The sequence below is a fragment of the Bubalus bubalis genome, chromosome 2 (genome assembly GCF_019923935.1).
Source record: "Bubalus bubalis isolate 160015118507 breed Murrah chromosome 2, NDDB_SH_1, whole genome shotgun sequence".
Classification (NCBI taxonomy): domain Eukaryota; kingdom Metazoa; phylum Chordata; class Mammalia; order Artiodactyla; family Bovidae; genus Bubalus; species Bubalus bubalis.
Window position 1 is genome coordinate 136,904,860 of NC_059158.1, and position 17,890 is coordinate 136,922,749.

The window sequence follows — 17,890 nt, forward strand, 5'->3', positions numbered from 1 at the left end:
AAATACGAGTTTAATGGCACATTTATTTCACGAAAAATTGACATAGATTCTCAACTTACATGAATGAACACAAATTGGTTTTCAAAAAGATACTGGTAAGCACGCATCATTTTCAAGTATATCACTTAGTGACTATCTACCCTTCCAGCATATATTCGCCTTTCCCCATATCTCCTATTAATTGCCATGTCTCAGTAGTATTTATTTGGTCATTTCACTTATATTACCAGCCAGTCATAAAATAACATTACAGAGTAAATCAAGTGTTCCAAACTGGAAGCCCTGCAAGGTAAATTCAACCTACAGACTTATTTGCTTTGAGCCACCCAGTATTAAGGGGCTGCCCTGATGGCTCAGTTGGTGTAGAATCTGCCTGTAATGCAAGAGACCCAGGTTCGATCCCTGGGTTGGGAAGATCCCCTGGAGAAGGGAATGGCTACCCACTCCAGTGTTCTTGCCTGGAGAATTCCATGAACAAAAAAGCCTGGTGGGCTACAGTCCCTGGGGTCACAAAGAGTCGGAAAGCACTGAGCGACTAACGCTTTCACTTTCAGCCAGTATTAAAGAGACCTAGAAATACTACAATTTTAGAAATCTAAAGTTTTAGATTTCTGTGTTTCTCCTGATAAATAAACACTGACCTAAATCTTTCAACACTGGCCTTAATTTCATGTGAGTAGAATCTGCTGGAGCAAAATATTACAATGCCTCCTTTAGGCAAACCCACCATTTTCTATTGCTTACACCCAGCCAGTTGCACTCAATAAACAGACCCAGCCAGATGCTTATTTTACTATTGTTTCACTTGTCTGGCCCCAGTAGGCTTGTGAATATGTGACCCCTCAATTAGACTGATGTGGGTGGTAGTGGTGGTGGTAGTGTGCATATGTGGTTATGAAATAAGCATTCAACCAAGATGGTTTAGCAAATAGTCTCAACTCATGTGAGTTAAGAGATTACGATTTGTGTTAATTCATTCCTTTAACATTAATTTATGCACTACCAAATAGTAAAATAATCTTTTAGGGATAAACGAAGATTCCTAATTATAAATATCATGAAAAGAGAACTTCCTGTATCCACAAAGCTGCATACTAATCCCATGAGACCTTTATCCCTACTTTGCTCTCTTTCCTCTTGAGTTTTTTTCCTCCCCAAATGTATCACAGAAAAATCATAATCTATTTTTTTAAAGAAGATTTATTTTGGATTAAGTGATTTCATGATGCAACATGGTTTTAAACAAAAATAGAGATCAGTATGAAAATAAAACAAATTGTACACATAAAATATCTTTCCCTCAAAGCATTTCAGAATCATAAAAAAATACAACACAAAAGTCAGGGGTTCAGGTAAGGATAAGAATACAGATTTTCCAGAAAACAAACAAGTCTACATTTCAGAGTCCCAGGCTCCATTTAAGATCACCCATGATTCACTTCTAGGATGTCAACAGTCTGCATTATTTGCTTGGAGAAAAAAGATGAAATTTAAATATAAGGTAAAATGAGAGCTGTATAATCTCAATGTCAATAGTGAATACTTCCCATTATTGTTCTCTATTAAAAGTAACATTGAATAAATATGAGGCTTAAGTAAACTCAACAAAAATAGAAAACATAGCTATTAATTGTGACATGGTGTAACAGACACAATGGGTGGAATTTGTGAAAAGAAATTTGAAGGCTTAAAAAAATACACCACCTGTGCTCCACTGAAATCTTGGACATAAATGTGGCTTTTTCTCTTTTTACAGAGCCTAAATATTAAAAAGTAATCATTATTATAAAATTAGATTAATACTTTCAGTAAGAGGCAAGAGAGATGCATGTATCTTTATTCATTTACTTTGGAATGCCTGCATCCCTATTATAAAAACGTGATATTATGCACTTTCCAACATATTAACAGGCTCAAATTTTACTTATGATACCATATAAAGAAAAATAGGTTGTAATACCATCTTTTAGAGCATTAAGGTCCTAAAAGAACATTCAGTTTTGTGTGTTTCCTGGTTAGTCCTTCCAAGGTATTTCTTGAACATTATCCATCCTTTCTTATAGAAGGTGATAGTAACCAGAAATTTACTGATTCCTTAGCTGCATCAGTAATATTTGATTCAGCTTGAATCATACACCATACCTTTCAACACTACTCAGGGTTGTAATATCTTAAAAGAAAATTGGATAGAAAAATATCACCTGCCCAAGGCCACTCCACATAAAAATTTCATGTATAAGTTTAATTTTCCTATGTTTCCCAGAAACCATACAACTAGGGCCTTCCAATTCTGCTGAACGGTTTGATAGTGAAAGCCAAATAAACTACCTTATAGATTAAATCTAAGCAATGTATTTCAGACTTGATTAATTTCTTGAAAAATTGGAAATACAGATTAGGTCTCTATTTGCAATTCAGGAACCCAATTCTTAGGTTTTTTGCTTATACATGACCAGGGAACACATAAGTTACCATTAGAAACCATGAAAAATGTTTTGGAAGTGACTGTAATGTCAAAGAATGTCTGCTAAAAAACAAATTAAGCAAAAGAAATGTGTCAAGCAACATGTGCTCTCTTTTTTCCTAAAGTTCAATTATAGGAACAACAATTAAGTTAAAAGTAATCCACAACACAATTTAATGCTAAATCATTGGATCTCCTAGTTAAGCTATGGTTAGCTTTAATACTTTTGGACTAAATTCTGTTTTGCAATACAGAAAAATGTTATCACCTTACTGAAGATAAGGGAATCCACCAGGTTGATTACCTAGCAGTGCTTTCATTGGGCAACACATAATTCTTTTTCTCAAAGTCAGAAACCAAAGTATACGTTTCTACCCACAGCCAGCAAGCCATAAGGTGATCCTTTCACCCTTAACTTTCTCCCTGCAACAGTGCTGTTGACTGTTCAGATATGGGTAGGGCACACATGTTCAGCATATCCTTTGTGCCAGCTCCTTGGAATGCAGTTACCACTCCTGAATTCTGACAGTTGGTCCATAATTAGCATTACATTCTTGGCAGTGGTGGGGGAGAAAGCAGGGGTGGGCGGGGGTTGGGGTCACCACTACTGGTTCCATCTTTTCTGATTTTTTTGTTTCTATCATCCTTCTAGTGGGCAGCAAGTGGTTGGCCATAAGCCACAATTTAGAAAGCTTGATGTCTCTGACATCCCTTTGCTTCCACGTGAGACAGGCAAATCTAGCCAGAAAACACAATCGAATTAGAAAGGCAATATCGGCTTCGCAAAATTAGAACCTAAGTGAAAGTGACATTCTCATTAATTTAAACTCAATTTTATAGAAGTAAGGTGTCTGTGTCTAAGATTTAGAGTATTTTCACTCATCAATTAAATGAGAAAGCAGGTAAGAACACAAAAGGGCCTGAAAGTCGGATTCAGTTTGAGGGTGAGGCCATGGTCTTTATTTGTATTTGTACTATGCAGTGTGATAAGTAGTTTGTAATGATGGTGTAGCATCATTTCATCTTCAATGGGAGTTTCCTAAACTGGGTTGGATTGGACAGAATCTTCATTATCAGATGTTTGCCTTAGTTAGAAGTGATCAAGTCATAATTTGTGCAGAAAGAGGAAAAAAAGTTGTATCAATGTGAGGAAGACAAAGAGGAAAAGAACCTGCAGTGGTCCCTTCACCCATATCACTGGAACTCAGCTATCAGGGTTTTCTAGATCCATCCTTGTTTAAAATTAAAAAGTAAAAGCAGGCTTCTGATTAAAGCGCTGTTTCATTATCTTGCTTCCAAATAATATTTGAGAAAACTAAACTTACTATAATATAGAAATCCACCAAAAGCAATCAAATTTTGCATTTTGTTTTTAATTTCTCATAATATGTAGTAAAATGGAAACATTTAGGATATTGGGAGTTTTTTCTATGAATATGCTAATTTCTTCAAGGATTTTTCAGAAGGTGTCATGTTTTTAAGAGTGTTTGAAAAAATGAGAGTTTGGGTAGACGAGCAGCTTGCAAATTTCAGTGAAACTGGAATAGGCTGGTATACATATTAGTGTCCACATTTCTCAAGATGAAACCTGGAACTGTAGCTGTGAAGTACTGAAACTGATCTCACAAGCCACCTGTGAAAATCAGCCTCGATGCAGACAGGACTTGATACCTTCTACTCCACGGAGTAGGTGAAGATCAAGACAAACTAAGCACCGAAAGTACTGAGAAACTCTAAAGCACTGTTTAAACATATTCCACCATTACTATAATCATTTGAATGCAGTTTTTTAAACTTGATTGTTATACAAGAGAAAAAAATTTTCCTTCATTTATTACAGAACTTTTTCTTAATTACAAAGTAACAGATGCTAGAAAATTGCAACCATACTTCTTTGGCCAAGATCCATTCATTTTTTATTTGCACAAGGAAAACATTTTGACCCCAGAGGTGGATGGGCTCAGGAATTGGGGTTTTTAACACTGCAAAACAAAGGTATTAGGTTGGTGCAAATGTAACTTTGGTTTTGCATTTCTGAACTTTGCCATTTGATGCTGGAATACACTCTTAAATGTAGTTATGTTATACATCATTTTAATGTTCATTTCTTGCTTTGTTTTTTTGCTAATGAATTATTACTTGCTGTTTATTTCATATGTATTTTAGGCTATGGAAATTATGTTAGACAAAAGGTAAATTCAAGCAATTTTCTTATTTGAGTTCAAAATGAGTGGTAAAGCAGTGGAGACAACTCGCAACATCAACAATGCATTTAGCCCAGAAACTGTTCATGAACATATAGTGCAGTGGTCGTTCAAAAAGTTCTGCAAAGGAGACAAGAGCCTTGAAGATAAGGAATGCAGTGGCTGGCCATTGGAAGTTGACAACGACCAATGGAGAGAATCATCGAAGCTGATTCTCTTACAACTACATGAGAAGTTGCCCAAGTCAAAAATTCTATGATCGTCTGGCATTTGAAGCAAACTGGAAAGATGAAAAAGCTCAGTAAGTGGGTGCCTCATGAACTGACCACCAATCAAAAAAACCCCATCATTTTCAAGTGTTATCTTCTCTTATTCCATGCAACAATGAACCATTTTTTGACCAGACTGTGACATGCTACAAAAAGCAGATTTTACACAACCAGCAATGACCAGCTTAGTGGGTGGACCAAGAAGGAGTTCCAAAGCACTTACTAAAGCCAAACTTGCACCAAATAAAGGGCCATGGTCACTGTTTGGTGGTTTGATGCTGATCTGATTCACTACAACTTTCTGAATCCTGGTGAAACCATTACATTCGAGAAGTATGATCAGCAAATGGATCAGATGCACCAAAAACTGCAATGCCTGCAGCCAGCATTGGTCAACAGAAAAGGCCCAATTCTTCTCCATAACACCCAACAGCAGGTCATACAACCAACGCTTCAAAAGTTGAACAAATTGGGCTACGAGGTTTTGTCTCATCTGCTGCATTCATCTGATATCTCACCAACTGACCACCACTTCTTCAAGCATCACAACAATTTTTTTTGCAGGGAAAATGCTTTCCAAGAGTTCGTCAAATCTTGAAGCATGGATTTTTATGCTACAAGAATAAACAAACTTATTTCTCATTGGCAAAAGTGTGTTGACTGTGATGGTTCCTATTTTGATTAATAAAGATGTGTCTGAGCTTAGTTATAATGACTTAAAATTCAGGGTCCAAAACCATAGTTACTTTTGCACCAACCTAATACACCATAGTGCAGATGAAAAGAAACAGGGAAACTATTGAACTTAATTGTGTCATTTTGGGGATAACTTGAAGATCCTTGGGTTGGTCCATCATGGTTCAGTTCCCCACCTTCACACTTTAAACCCTGTGTGTAAATGCACTCCAGGCTTCCATGTGCATGCATGTGAGCACGCTTAGCTGTATCTCTTTTGTGACCTCATGGACCGTAGCATGCCAGGCTCCTCTGTCCATGGGATAACCCAGGAAAGAATACTGGAGTGGGTTACATTTCCTTCTCCACTCCATTTCCTTCTTCCACACTTGACCAGTATCATCATATTATTATATGCCATTAGGTATCAACAGAAAAAGCATTTATATGATTTTTTTTAGCCACAGTATCTCGCACATATGAAGTCATCACTGGAACTCCCAGATGGAGCAAGCTGTTCTCTTGATTGTAGAACATATCAAATTTTACTTAAAATATTTTCTGAACCTTGGTATGTATTCCACTAGACTGTAAGCTTCTTGAGGACAGATTTTGAATCTTGTAGCTCAACCATCAACCATAGCAGCTGGCACAGAGTGAATGCCAATGCCTCTTCTCTCACCTAAGAGATGTCTGCATATATTTGATGTATCATGACTGTCTTTTATAAAAGGGTATACTATATGTATCATTTATGAGCATTTTAAAGAAAACAAGACCAGACAGCCAAATTATCTAGGTTCATAGTCCAGAAGAAAATATTTATGGATATTTCTATTTGTAGAGTATATTAAAGTTGAATTTATTCTGTGGAAATGTTATTTAATGTTTTAAATAGTTATCAGATTCTTTTGTTTATACAAATGAAAAATAAGATGATCCGTTATCATGGTATTCTGATGTGATAGGTACATCTTGGATAATTTCCAATTCTGAGAATGGTAGCAATTAATGATTATACTGGTATTTGGAAAGAAATAATTAAAGAGATATATTTTATTTCAAATCTCTTACCTAATAATGCAGAATATGACAACAAAGTGTCGCAAACCAAAATGCAAGCTAACATGGTCTATGAAAATAGTTTTGAAAGAAATGCTGTATTATTGAAACCTTCTATCAGCTGCTTAGGGAATGCCATCTCTGAAACATCTTATATACCATCAAAAATGTGTTTTTAAAAAAGTATGTTATACTATTTTCCCTTATAATGAAAAAAATACAAACAAGTAAAAATAGTTTGTAAAATTAAATATGCACTTATATTCATGATAAGTAAGTACAAACTAACATTTCCAGTTAAGGTTTTTTTCTTCCCTTTCTTTCCGATACAATTATAGTACACAGATAAATCTTTCCTTCTTACTTCCAGATTGTTGTAACCTTTGTTCCCAGAATGTTTCTCTGCACTGCAGTACCTGCCTTTAGTGTAGGAATATAACGAGTAGTATTCCTCTTGAGGGTCCCCATAGTAAATGTAGTTTAACCAACAGAGTAATCAGTTCTTACCATCATCAACCATCTATGAAAAGCATGCATTTGACCTCTATAAAACGTAAGATTGCTAACACCCTATAACAGGAATTCCATGGCTACTATAAATGTTGTTTCAAAGAAGTGTTTGGGCAATGCCTGTAATACCATAGGCTGGCAAACCAAATGTTTAATCCAATGCTTTTATTACCCTCAATTTAACTTCATCATATCGAACATCTGGTTAGTTGTGGCCATAAGTCAAGAAATAAACCATGATGGTGAGTAACCCCAAAGTAATAAAAATGAAAAACACCCTCTGATAAACTAAGCAGAGACAATGCTAGTGATGTCATGCAGTTTCTGAGATATTATAGAAAAACTGTTTCTTAATATTGATAAGAAAATTATGCATCAGTGAAAATGCAGACTTAGAAATATAGTACTGAGACTTTCAATTCGTGATGTCTTCACTGATGAGGGAAAATGGAATTCTTATTACTAAAGAGAGCTGATCTCTTGGGTGTTGCTGATGGCTCCCTAACTGAGCTTAGTGTTTAATGATGCTGTACAAATAAAAAGCAGTGGGGGAAATACGAAATATCTGTATTAAATGCCATCCTGTAAAGTATTTGATGGATGGAAGAGTCTAATGCATTTTAAATAAATGCATATCATACTATCACATATAGTGAGTCTTAAAAAATTATTACTTAGATGCACAGTCCTTGTAGTGGTAAACATGGCACTGTGAAGAAAGTTTGATTTAGAAGCTATTTTCTATTATACTTGTCAAGTGATGGAGTTGTTGTTAGTCATATTATAATGTCCCTTCAACTTTGGTACATTCAGTGCAAAATATTTTGGGGAATTTTTTGTACCTTTATAAAAATAAAAGGCCCTTTTGTTCCCTTGAGAGTGCTTAAAAGGATACATACAAGCATGATGCCCAAATAAGCATGGTACATGAAAATGGAACAGATGGTACATATAGTATGATAGGTAGAGTCTTATCTACATCTTAGAGAACATAAATATAATGAAACTATAAAAAATAAACAGAACTCACTGTGTACTTTTTTCCTGATACGCTGTGATTAATTGCTAATTATTTTAAAATTTTTTTCATGCATTATAAAGCATAAAATCTGTCATTAGTAATTCATTGTATAACAGTTTGTCTTCAGCCATAATTACACACATATCACTTTGCATATACATTGTCACAGACCACCTTATTGCAAATCTTAAAGGTTACCTCATATTGACTTGGTTTCATTTTCCACTTGTGTCCCATGAAAGCTGAAACCTATGGTACACACCATGCAGGTACTCATAAGCAAGAAAATGAATATTCTGTTATAACTTAGGGCTTAAATGAATGTATTTTCAGGAAATATATTTGTTTTTATTATACTATTTAACTTGCACTAATTTGGAGATTGGGCCAAGTGCTGTCAGTTTGGCTTGAATCATGTTCAAAGGTAAGTTTCATGATTCTCCTGAGTCTCTAAAAGTTACCATGGAGCTGATCGTGTACAGGTTCATCTTTGTCTTGGAACATAACAAATGGAAAAAAGTTTGGCAGTCAAGAACTGTTGATTGAAAGACTGTTGGGTGGTTCCCTGGGCATCAAGCTCACCCAAATCCTTCCAAGAGGATCATCATCACTAGGCAGTACCCAAATGTGACAGAGCATCCGTTCCTGGAAAATAACAGCATTCAGCTTTACTCTAATGGAAGCGACTCCTGAAACTTCCAACGTTCAGCCATTCTTCAGGAAGGCAGCTTCTGGAATTGCCTGTTTACACAGAGCTGGGCATTTTGCCTCCAGGTCACTCAAGTCCAAAGGTACTGGTCTCTTCAACTGCTGTCAAGAGTTTTTCATAAAGCATGGAGAAGGATGGGTATGGAGGGAGATCCAGACGGTTAAAACAAGTGTGAGCTCTGCAAACAGAAGAAGCAGTACAGAGTTCAGAATGCTTTGAGTGAAATGAGATCCTTTCTTCTGGTGTCTGTGCATGCATGTCTTTCATATTCAAATTGGTTTGTTGCCAATTTTCACACTCCTTTTGGAAACACTTTGAAAATGTTTTGACTTGAACAATTCAGAACTGAATTCTTTTAAGGGAAATAATATCTTTAAAAAAATTTTCTTTACATTTTCACAATCATTTAAAATCCATATGACATATATATTACTATTTGTTTAGTTGTCTAAGAATTACAAAGACAAGTTTGTATTTTTATTTCTCTTTTGATGTTAGGTTGGTTTTTTTTTTCCCCCTAAAAGTCATGAAGTTAAGCTCTTGCAAAGTAATTTGTTTTCAGAGTTGGCATTTGCCTGAATGTTTCTTAAAAAGTCAATGGTTTTGCATTTTTTCATTTTGTTGCTCAGGGAAGAGCACTGAGTGTCTCTGAAGACCTCATGGCTTAGAGTTTTGGGAAATTCCCTGGCTGGACTTTCCTGTCGTAGTCAGTAGACCATTGTTACTTCTTTGACTCCTGTGCTATAATCTGATTTCTCCTAATTCATGATGCAAAATAATGGCCATTTAAATCATTATGTTACATTCTTTTTTAGAAATACCTCCCCTTTGGCCAAGATAGGAAAAAATATGCTTTCCTGTTATTTGCACCTGAATCACAATAAAAAAATAGACAACCTCCAAATAGTACATCTTATCGGGAAGCAAATCTGCACTTTTGACATGAAATAGGAAGCATTTTATTTGGAATGCACAACAGGTTGTTTGCAGGAGCTAAACAACTTTGCTTTTAAAAACTGCTCCTGAATTAATATGGAATTTTAGGAGCTGTGATCATTAACAGGCTGTTTTTACAAAATCACATGGTTCTAACCTTTTATTCTTATAAATAACTTTAATATTTATGAGATAAATATAGTTATACTCCTAGCTACAGTGTAGTGTTGTGGGAAGATTAGAGGTTTGCAGTTGGAGAAACTTGTTTGAATTTCAGCATTACCAAACAGCTGTGTGATTTGCAGTGAATTATTAAAAACCTTCCACTCAGTTTCTCATCTATAAAATGAGAATCATATTATTTGTTTCAGAAGGATATGAGGATTAAATGAAATCATAGAAACACTATTATTTGTCTCAGAGGATATGAGAATTAAATGAAATCACAGAAACACACTTAATACAATGCCTGGCTTACAGTGTTTGACCAATTAATAAGATGTGCATTTTTAGCTACATTTCATTACCATCAAGAACATTTACTCTAATTGCTTCATTAAATTGCCAAAGGATAATCTTGACTCGTGGAAACTGAGATAACAAAGAGATAATAAATAAAGCAGGTGTGTGGCCACATAGCTTATTAAAAACATTAACACGAAGGGCTCTGTCATATTAGAAAAATCAGGTCTTCCTCAGCTTACAATGAGGTTACATACTGATAAACCCCTCGTAAACTGAAAATATCATAAGTCAAAAAAGCATGTGATACACCTAACTAACTGAACATCACAGCTTAGCCTAGACTACCTTGTACATCTCAGAACACCTACATTGGCCTAGAGTTGGGCAACATCATCTAACACAAAGCCTCTTCTATAATAAAGAGTTGAATATCTCATGTAATTTATTGAGTTTCAGAATGTTTGTATGGGTATGGAATGGTTGTATGTGTACCATTTTTTTTTTTTTTTTTTTTACCCTGGTGATCAAATGGCTGACTAGGAGCTGAGGCTCACTGATGCTGTCCAGCATCATGAAAAAGTAAAACACTGAATACTGTTAGCCTAGGAAAAGATCATGACTCAAAACTAAAAATACGATTTCTACTGAAAGTGTATCACTTTTGTGTGTGCGTGCTCAGTCATGTCCAACTATTTGTGACCCTATCGACTGTAGCTCTCCAGGAAATCTTTCTGACCCAGGGATTGAACCCACGTCTCCTGCATTGGCAGGCAGGTTCTTCACCACTGAACCACCAGGAAAGTCTCATATCATTTTCAAACCACTGTAAAGTCAAAAAATTCTAAGTCAAACCTTCCTGAGTCTGGGACTGTCTGTACCAATTTTAGGACACAGAAATAGAACTGGCTCAGAGTTTACAAGTTCTTAATATTACAAACTCTAGAATATATTGGGGAAAAATAATTTAATCAATCTTTGAAATCAAATACGTTTTCATAAACTATTTCAAAATTGCATTTGACATACTACATATTATACTTCCTTACATCAGAGCCTTAACTTGGGTCTCAAGAATATTTTACTTTTTTAAAGAAACTGAGCTAGCATACTGAAAGTCTTAGAAATGGTTTAAATATCTATCTTGTGTAAAACACTGGTATAAAAATACTAACTGAAAACTTTAAATCTGTTACAGGGAAAGGGGAGGAAGAAGCAGAGAAGTGAAGTATATTTTGAATATAATTATCATCCAGGCTTTGTGCGTGAGACCCATACATTCATTATCCCATTAGACTAAAGACGGTACTTCTTTTAGATGAAATTTAAACATTTTCACTTCACTGGCTACCAACAAGGCTGAGACTCTTTCCCCAAGTCAGCTTATTTGTAACATTTCCCGTTTTGTGATCTACATGTTCATCTACTTGGCCCATTTATTTTTTCTTCAAAAATTTTTATTTTGATAAATATAAATCACATCACATTGATAACCATTATCAAGTACACAATTCTGTAGCATTAAGTACATTCACATTGTTCTGCAACCATCACCATTATCCATCTCTAGAAATTTTTTCTCTTTCCAAACTGAAAATCTGTACCCACTGAACACTAACTCCTATTTTCTTCCACCGCTGCAACCATCAATTTCCTGTCTCTATAAATTTGACTACTCTAAGTACCTCATATAAGTGGAATCATACCATATTCATCCCTTGTGATTAGCTTATTTCACTTAGCATTTTCCAGGTCCATGTTATAGCATAGGTTGCAATTCCCTTTTTTCCCAGCTGAATAATATTCCATTGTTTGTATATATTATGTTTTGTTAATCCATTCATCCATTGATTGACACTTGGGTTGTTTTTACATTTTGACTATTGTAAAAAAGTATTTCTATGAATATGGGTTCCAATTTTTCTATATCCTCTCCAATACTTGTTATTTTTTTTAATAACAGTCATTCTTATGAGTGTGAAATAAATTTATCATCCAAAGTTTTAGGATTTCTTATTGACTTGTAAGAAATACTTCAAAATAAAGAGATTTACTCTTGTATTATCTCTCACTAAATTGCCAACATCCGCTGGATCATGGAAAAAGCAAGAGAGTTCCAGAAAAACATCTATTTCTGCTTTATTGACTATGCCAAAGCCTCTGACTGTATGGATCACAACAAACTGTGGAAAATTCTGAAAGAGATGGGAATACCAGACCACCTGACCTGCCTCTTGAGAAACCTATATGCAGGTCAGGAAGAAACAGTTAGAACTGGACATGGAACAACAGACTGGTTACAAATAGGAAAAGGAGTACGTCAAGGCTGTATATTGTCACCCTGCTTATTTAACTTATATGCAGAGTACATCATGAGAAATGCTGGGCTGGATGAAGCACAAGCTGGAATCAAGATTGCCGGGAGAAATATCAATAACCTCAGATATGCAGATGACACCACCCTTAAGGCAGAAAGTGAAGAGTAACTAAAAAGCCTCTTGATGAAAGTGAAAGAGGAGAGTAAAAAAGTTGGCTTAAAGCTCAACATTCAGAAAACTAAGATCATGGCATCTGGTCCCATCACTTCATGGCAAATAGATGGGGAAACAGTGGAAACAGTGTCAGACTTTATTTTGGGGGGGGGCTCCAAAATCACTGCAGATGGTGACTGCAGCCATGAAATTAAAAGACGCTTACTCCTTGGAAGGAAAGTTATGACCAATCTAGATAGCACATTGAAAAGCAGAGGTATTACTTTGCCAACAAAGGTCCGTCTAGTCAAGGCTATGGTTTTTCCAGTAGTCATGTATGGATGTGAGAGTTGGACTGTGAAGAAAGCTGAGCGCCAAAGAATTGATGCTTTTGAACTGTGGTGTTGGAGAAGACTCTTGAGAGTCCCTTGGACTGCAAGGAGATCCAACCAGTCCATCCTGAAGGAGATCAGCCCTGGGATTTCTTTGGAAGGAATGATGCTAAAGCTGAAACTCCAGTACTTTGGCCACCTCATGTGAAGAGTTGACTCATTGGAAAAGACTCTGATGCTGGGAGGGATTGGGGGCAGGAGGAGAAGGGGACAACAGAGGATGAGATGGCTGGATGGCATCACCGACTCGATGGACATGAGTTTGAGTGAACTCCGGGAGTTGGTGATGGACAGGGAGGCCTGGCATGCTGCAATTCATGGGGTCGCAGAGTCGGACACTACTGAGCGACTGAACTGAACTGAATGTCTGAATCCTCCAATTAACTTCTTTTGCATACTTGGATTTAATGATGAATTTTAATTCACTGGGGTCTTGTGGTATGAAGAATTCTAAGATGATCTGCCGTGACCCATGCCTTTGTATAATCCCTATCTTTTAAGTATGACAGGGGACCTGTATTTTGTAACCAATAGAATATGGCAAGGGTGAGGATATATTGAAGATGTAATTAAGTCTCACATCAGTTGATTTTAAGTTAATTAAAAGGGTGATGATCCTGAACTTGGGCCTGACCTAATTAGGTGAGAGTTTTAAAAGGAGCATCTAGAAATCAGAGAGTCTCACTGTTGCTAGATTTGAAGAGGTAGACTGCCATGAATTGTGTAGATTTAAGGAATAAATTCTATCAACAACCTAAAAGGGAGTTTGGAAGCAGATCCTTCCCTAGTTGAGCTTCCAGATGAGAATGCAATCCAGCCGACATTTTGATTTCAGCTTTCAGATGCTGAGCAGAAGACCTGGCTCAATTGTGCTCGGACTCCTGATTACAGAAACGGTGACATAGTAACCATGTTGTTTTCAGCTGCTAAATTGGTGGTAATTGGTTATGCAGCTTTGGAAAACTGCTACAGGTCTCAGAGCAGGAGCATAGCCTATGAAGAGGTAGTTAAGTGTAATAAGTGTAATAGAGTAGCATCACCCCTATCAAGGGCAGTGGTGCGAAGCTGGGAGTCAGCAGCAGTCCTTTCATCCTCCCAGGTTTCTGAGCCAAAAAACAGGAACTCTGAATGTTTCTGCTGTTCAGTAACTTTTCCAGTAAATCCATAAGCCTGGATACTCATATTTTTAATTCAGTTCTCAACACAAAAGGAAGGACTGGACAACTTTTTTGATCCTCTTCAGTCACAAGACATAATCACCATCATTGATCCTCAACCTAAAGCTATCATGGATTCCTGAACTGCACCTGGTTGCACAATATATAGTTACCATAACAGAACTTTCCTTCTGAATAACCTGAACAGCTCCTATGGAAAATGTTTCATGAGGATGGAGAAAGTATGTATTGTTGAGGGGGAAACTGTAGAAAGATTAAATGGTTCCCCCAAAGTCAAATCAAGAATAGACCACAGCCTTGGGTTCCTAGGGGAAGTCCAACATTAAACTGAAAGCAGGGAAACTAATGCTTTGGTTTCTTCAGTTTTGGAAGCCTGAGTGTTCATTTCATCCTATTTCATGATTTTAAACTGCTAGTCCTCAGCACCTTACCAGATTACACACATTTTGAGGACAGAAATTAGAAAAATAAAGCTTCAAATATTTTTTAAATGAATGACTCAATCAAAACATACAGGAGCTTCAGGGAAAATGGTCCAGATTTGGTCAGTTCAGAAAAGTCTGGGAGATACCAGGGGATTTTTCAGGTCCTCTAACCAACAAGTTCTATCTCAGGCTCACCACAAAGCGGAGACATTCAGAGAGATATAGGGGGAATTCATCAGAATCATCCAAGAAACTTGTTTACAATGGAGATTTTAGGTGCACCCCCTGAAATTCTACTTTAGAAGGTCTGGGGTGGGCCTAGGGATCTGCTTTTTAACTATCACTCTAAATGAGTCTGACGCAGGTAGGCTCCACTATTGGAGAGACATCAATTACATTAGAAATAAGATATCTATATTGGCTATTCTCAGCAGAGTTTTGTGTGCTTGCAAAAATTTCAAAACTCCTTATAAACAAGACAGCATTGCTAATAAGGAAATTGAGGAATCGTGTGGTTAAATAAATTGCCCAATATTTACCATCAACTTGCTGTGTAAGCCAAGAACAGAGGGAAAAAAAAAGCAAAACAAAACACAATCCTCTGAGGCTTCTCACACCCCCCTCTCCCACCCCATTCCATGTCCTAAGAAAACTCGAGCAGAAAATAACAGAAGGGCCCTTGGACTATGTTGATATTGGCAGCAAAAGCACATCCAGTTATTCAGTCTCAATAAAAGAACATTTTTCAAATCTTTCAAAGCCAGCCACACTAAGGCTATAATGAGTTTACCTCATTTTACTCTATGCAGCCAGAACCACTCAAGGAAGGCAGGTCTGAACTAGTCTTTGGGAAATCATGCTGGCATTAATATAAAGAAGATTTAAAAGCCCTCCAGACATCTGGTCTGACTTAATAGATCTCTTGGTGCTTTCTGGATTCTTTAAATGTTAACCAGGAGGTCATATGCTTAACCCTCTTTTCTTTCCTATAGATATAGACAAGTCGATTATCCAAATCCAGTGAGCCCAAAGAATCACAATTATATCTGGTTTCATAGATCGATTGATTAATGTGTTTCTGTATGTGTATGCATTTATAAATTGATTCTCCCAGAAGTGACTTTTGGAAGCTTATAAGGACTCAAAATATGAGGCAAAGAAGAAATTAGAATCAAGATTCTAAAGAGAGAATGAGAAAACCATGGGCTTCATTTTATCTAGTAGATATAGCCCTAGAAATAAAATGTATATAAATCTAATAAATCCTTTTTATTTGCATTATCATTTAGAGTGTGTTTTATCAGTACCCTCTTTTCAATCGGCAGTGGTGCCTAATCCTTCTAATTTGTTTCCCTACTCCTATTTCAACCTTTTCATCAAGTAATAAATAAATCAAAAAAATACTTAAAAGCATCCTGGAAAATCCCTAAAGGATATTAGAATATCACACTTTAATGTCATGATTTCTTTGGAAATAGGAGCATTCCTGACCAAGTTTACTTGTCAAGCTCAAATTCTCCCCATCTGAGCCCGGCTTCCCCACAAGGGAATCAGGTGTTCAGGCAGTCTTGCTGGCAGGGCAGCCCGGATGAAGGGGCAGAGTCGGCCAGGAGCTGGGTTGTGAGGTGGGCAAAGAGGGGCTCTCTTCTTAGGCTCTCCAGGGCCCCCGCACCTACAGACTCTCTTTGATTATGTAACCCCTTGAAGGCCCCATATTTAAAAGCTTGGCATTCCTATACAAAGTGCCCTGATGAATAAAAATTAATTTTTCAACTTACATTTCATTTATTCCTTAATTCATTGAACAAACAAGTTCTGAGGTCATACTGCATGCCAGACATTGAGCTGTCCCTTTGTATATGAGGATGAATAGTCTGGTCTCTGCCTACGAGACGTTTATACTCTGACAACAAACTGTGCAGGCAAATGGGACCTGCCAAAGGTTACGCAGTCTGCACTCTATACTAGGGGTCTGAAATGCAGCCTACCTTTGACTCTGCTCACCAACTCATAATCCCTAGCTCAGGGCTGCTTTTCTCCAGAAAACTATAAGAAACCTTTGTCTACTCCAAAAAGATTCCTATGGGCTATTAGTGACCCTGCATACAACTAGTTACGAGTCTGCTCTGTGGAGTCAAGAAAGGCTTTAGAGAGGACACTATTTGTGCCAAGCCTTGAAGGATTTGTAGGTGTGTAGGGTTTTTCTGGTTCAACAACAAAGAGAAGGACGTTCCCAGCAGACTGCCTGGAAGCGAGAGGAAGCACTGCAGGAAACTTGAGAACTAAAGTGCTTGAGTGACAGGAGCTCAGACTGGATGTGAATGCAGAGACCTTTTCCATCCATTCCATGCATTAAAGGCAGCTAGTGAGTGGGTGTGGAGCATGAGGTGGCACAGGCGCTGTTAAACACAACAGGCAATAGAGGAAATAGAGAAGGATGAAGGTGATGAATTTAGAGCTTGTAACTGGCATGAGAAATACACAGTTACCAGTCACACAGAGTGACCAATTCAACTGAAGTAATTCAGTGATTGCTTTGTTAGCCTAAATTTATTAACACAAATAAAGCTATAACTTTTGTCATGACTTTTATAAATATTCGCAATTTCTCTTTTATCCCCACTAATATTTTCTTAGACCATGGGATTTAGGACAGGAATTCTCACTAAGACTAGTTCACAAGTATTTGTGCAATCTTGGTGTCACAGTACAACCCTGACTCTTACCAGGTGTTCAGTAAATGTGAAACAACGGAAAGGAATTCTATGGCACTTACTACACCCACTACCCGTGTGTGATACACCATTTGGCAATGATGTTGGTTATCTGTTCATTGAAATATCTGTTAGTCCCTTCTCTAGGTTTTAAAGTCCATGTTGACAAGAGATCAACTTATATCTCCCACAAGGTAACTAGTATCTAAAGGCTTATTAAAGGAATTAGATTACTAACTAATATCTTATTCTAAAGTCTTATTAGGTTGCCTGGGTTAAAATGAACTGGATCTATAAATACAGTGTAGAATGTTCCTCCTGAATAGGGGATAATCAGCAGAAGAAACTCTTCAAACTGTGCCTGGTAAGCAGGTCATGTCTCACCTGTGGGTAGCCCT

General features: G+C 36.9%; 1 protein-coding gene across 4 annotated transcripts in view; it reads right to left on the reverse strand.

Annotated features, from left to right (window-relative positions):
* Window positions 1–1,182: 1,182 nt before the first annotated feature.
* The window catches only part of HECW2 (HECT, C2 and WW domain containing E3 ubiquitin protein ligase 2), a 434,970-nt gene continuing 418,262 nt past the window's right edge, over window positions 1,183–17,890 (reverse strand). For all 4 annotated transcript variants that reach the window (XM_006078135.4, XM_044936746.2, XM_025277874.3 and 1 more), the window contains one exon: window positions 1,183–9,092. In XM_006078135.4, the coding sequence (XP_006078197.3) occupies window positions 8,981–9,092 (112 nt within the window). In that variant the 3' untranslated portion in view covers window positions 1,183–8,980. The remainder of the gene's footprint in view (window positions 9,093–17,890) is intronic.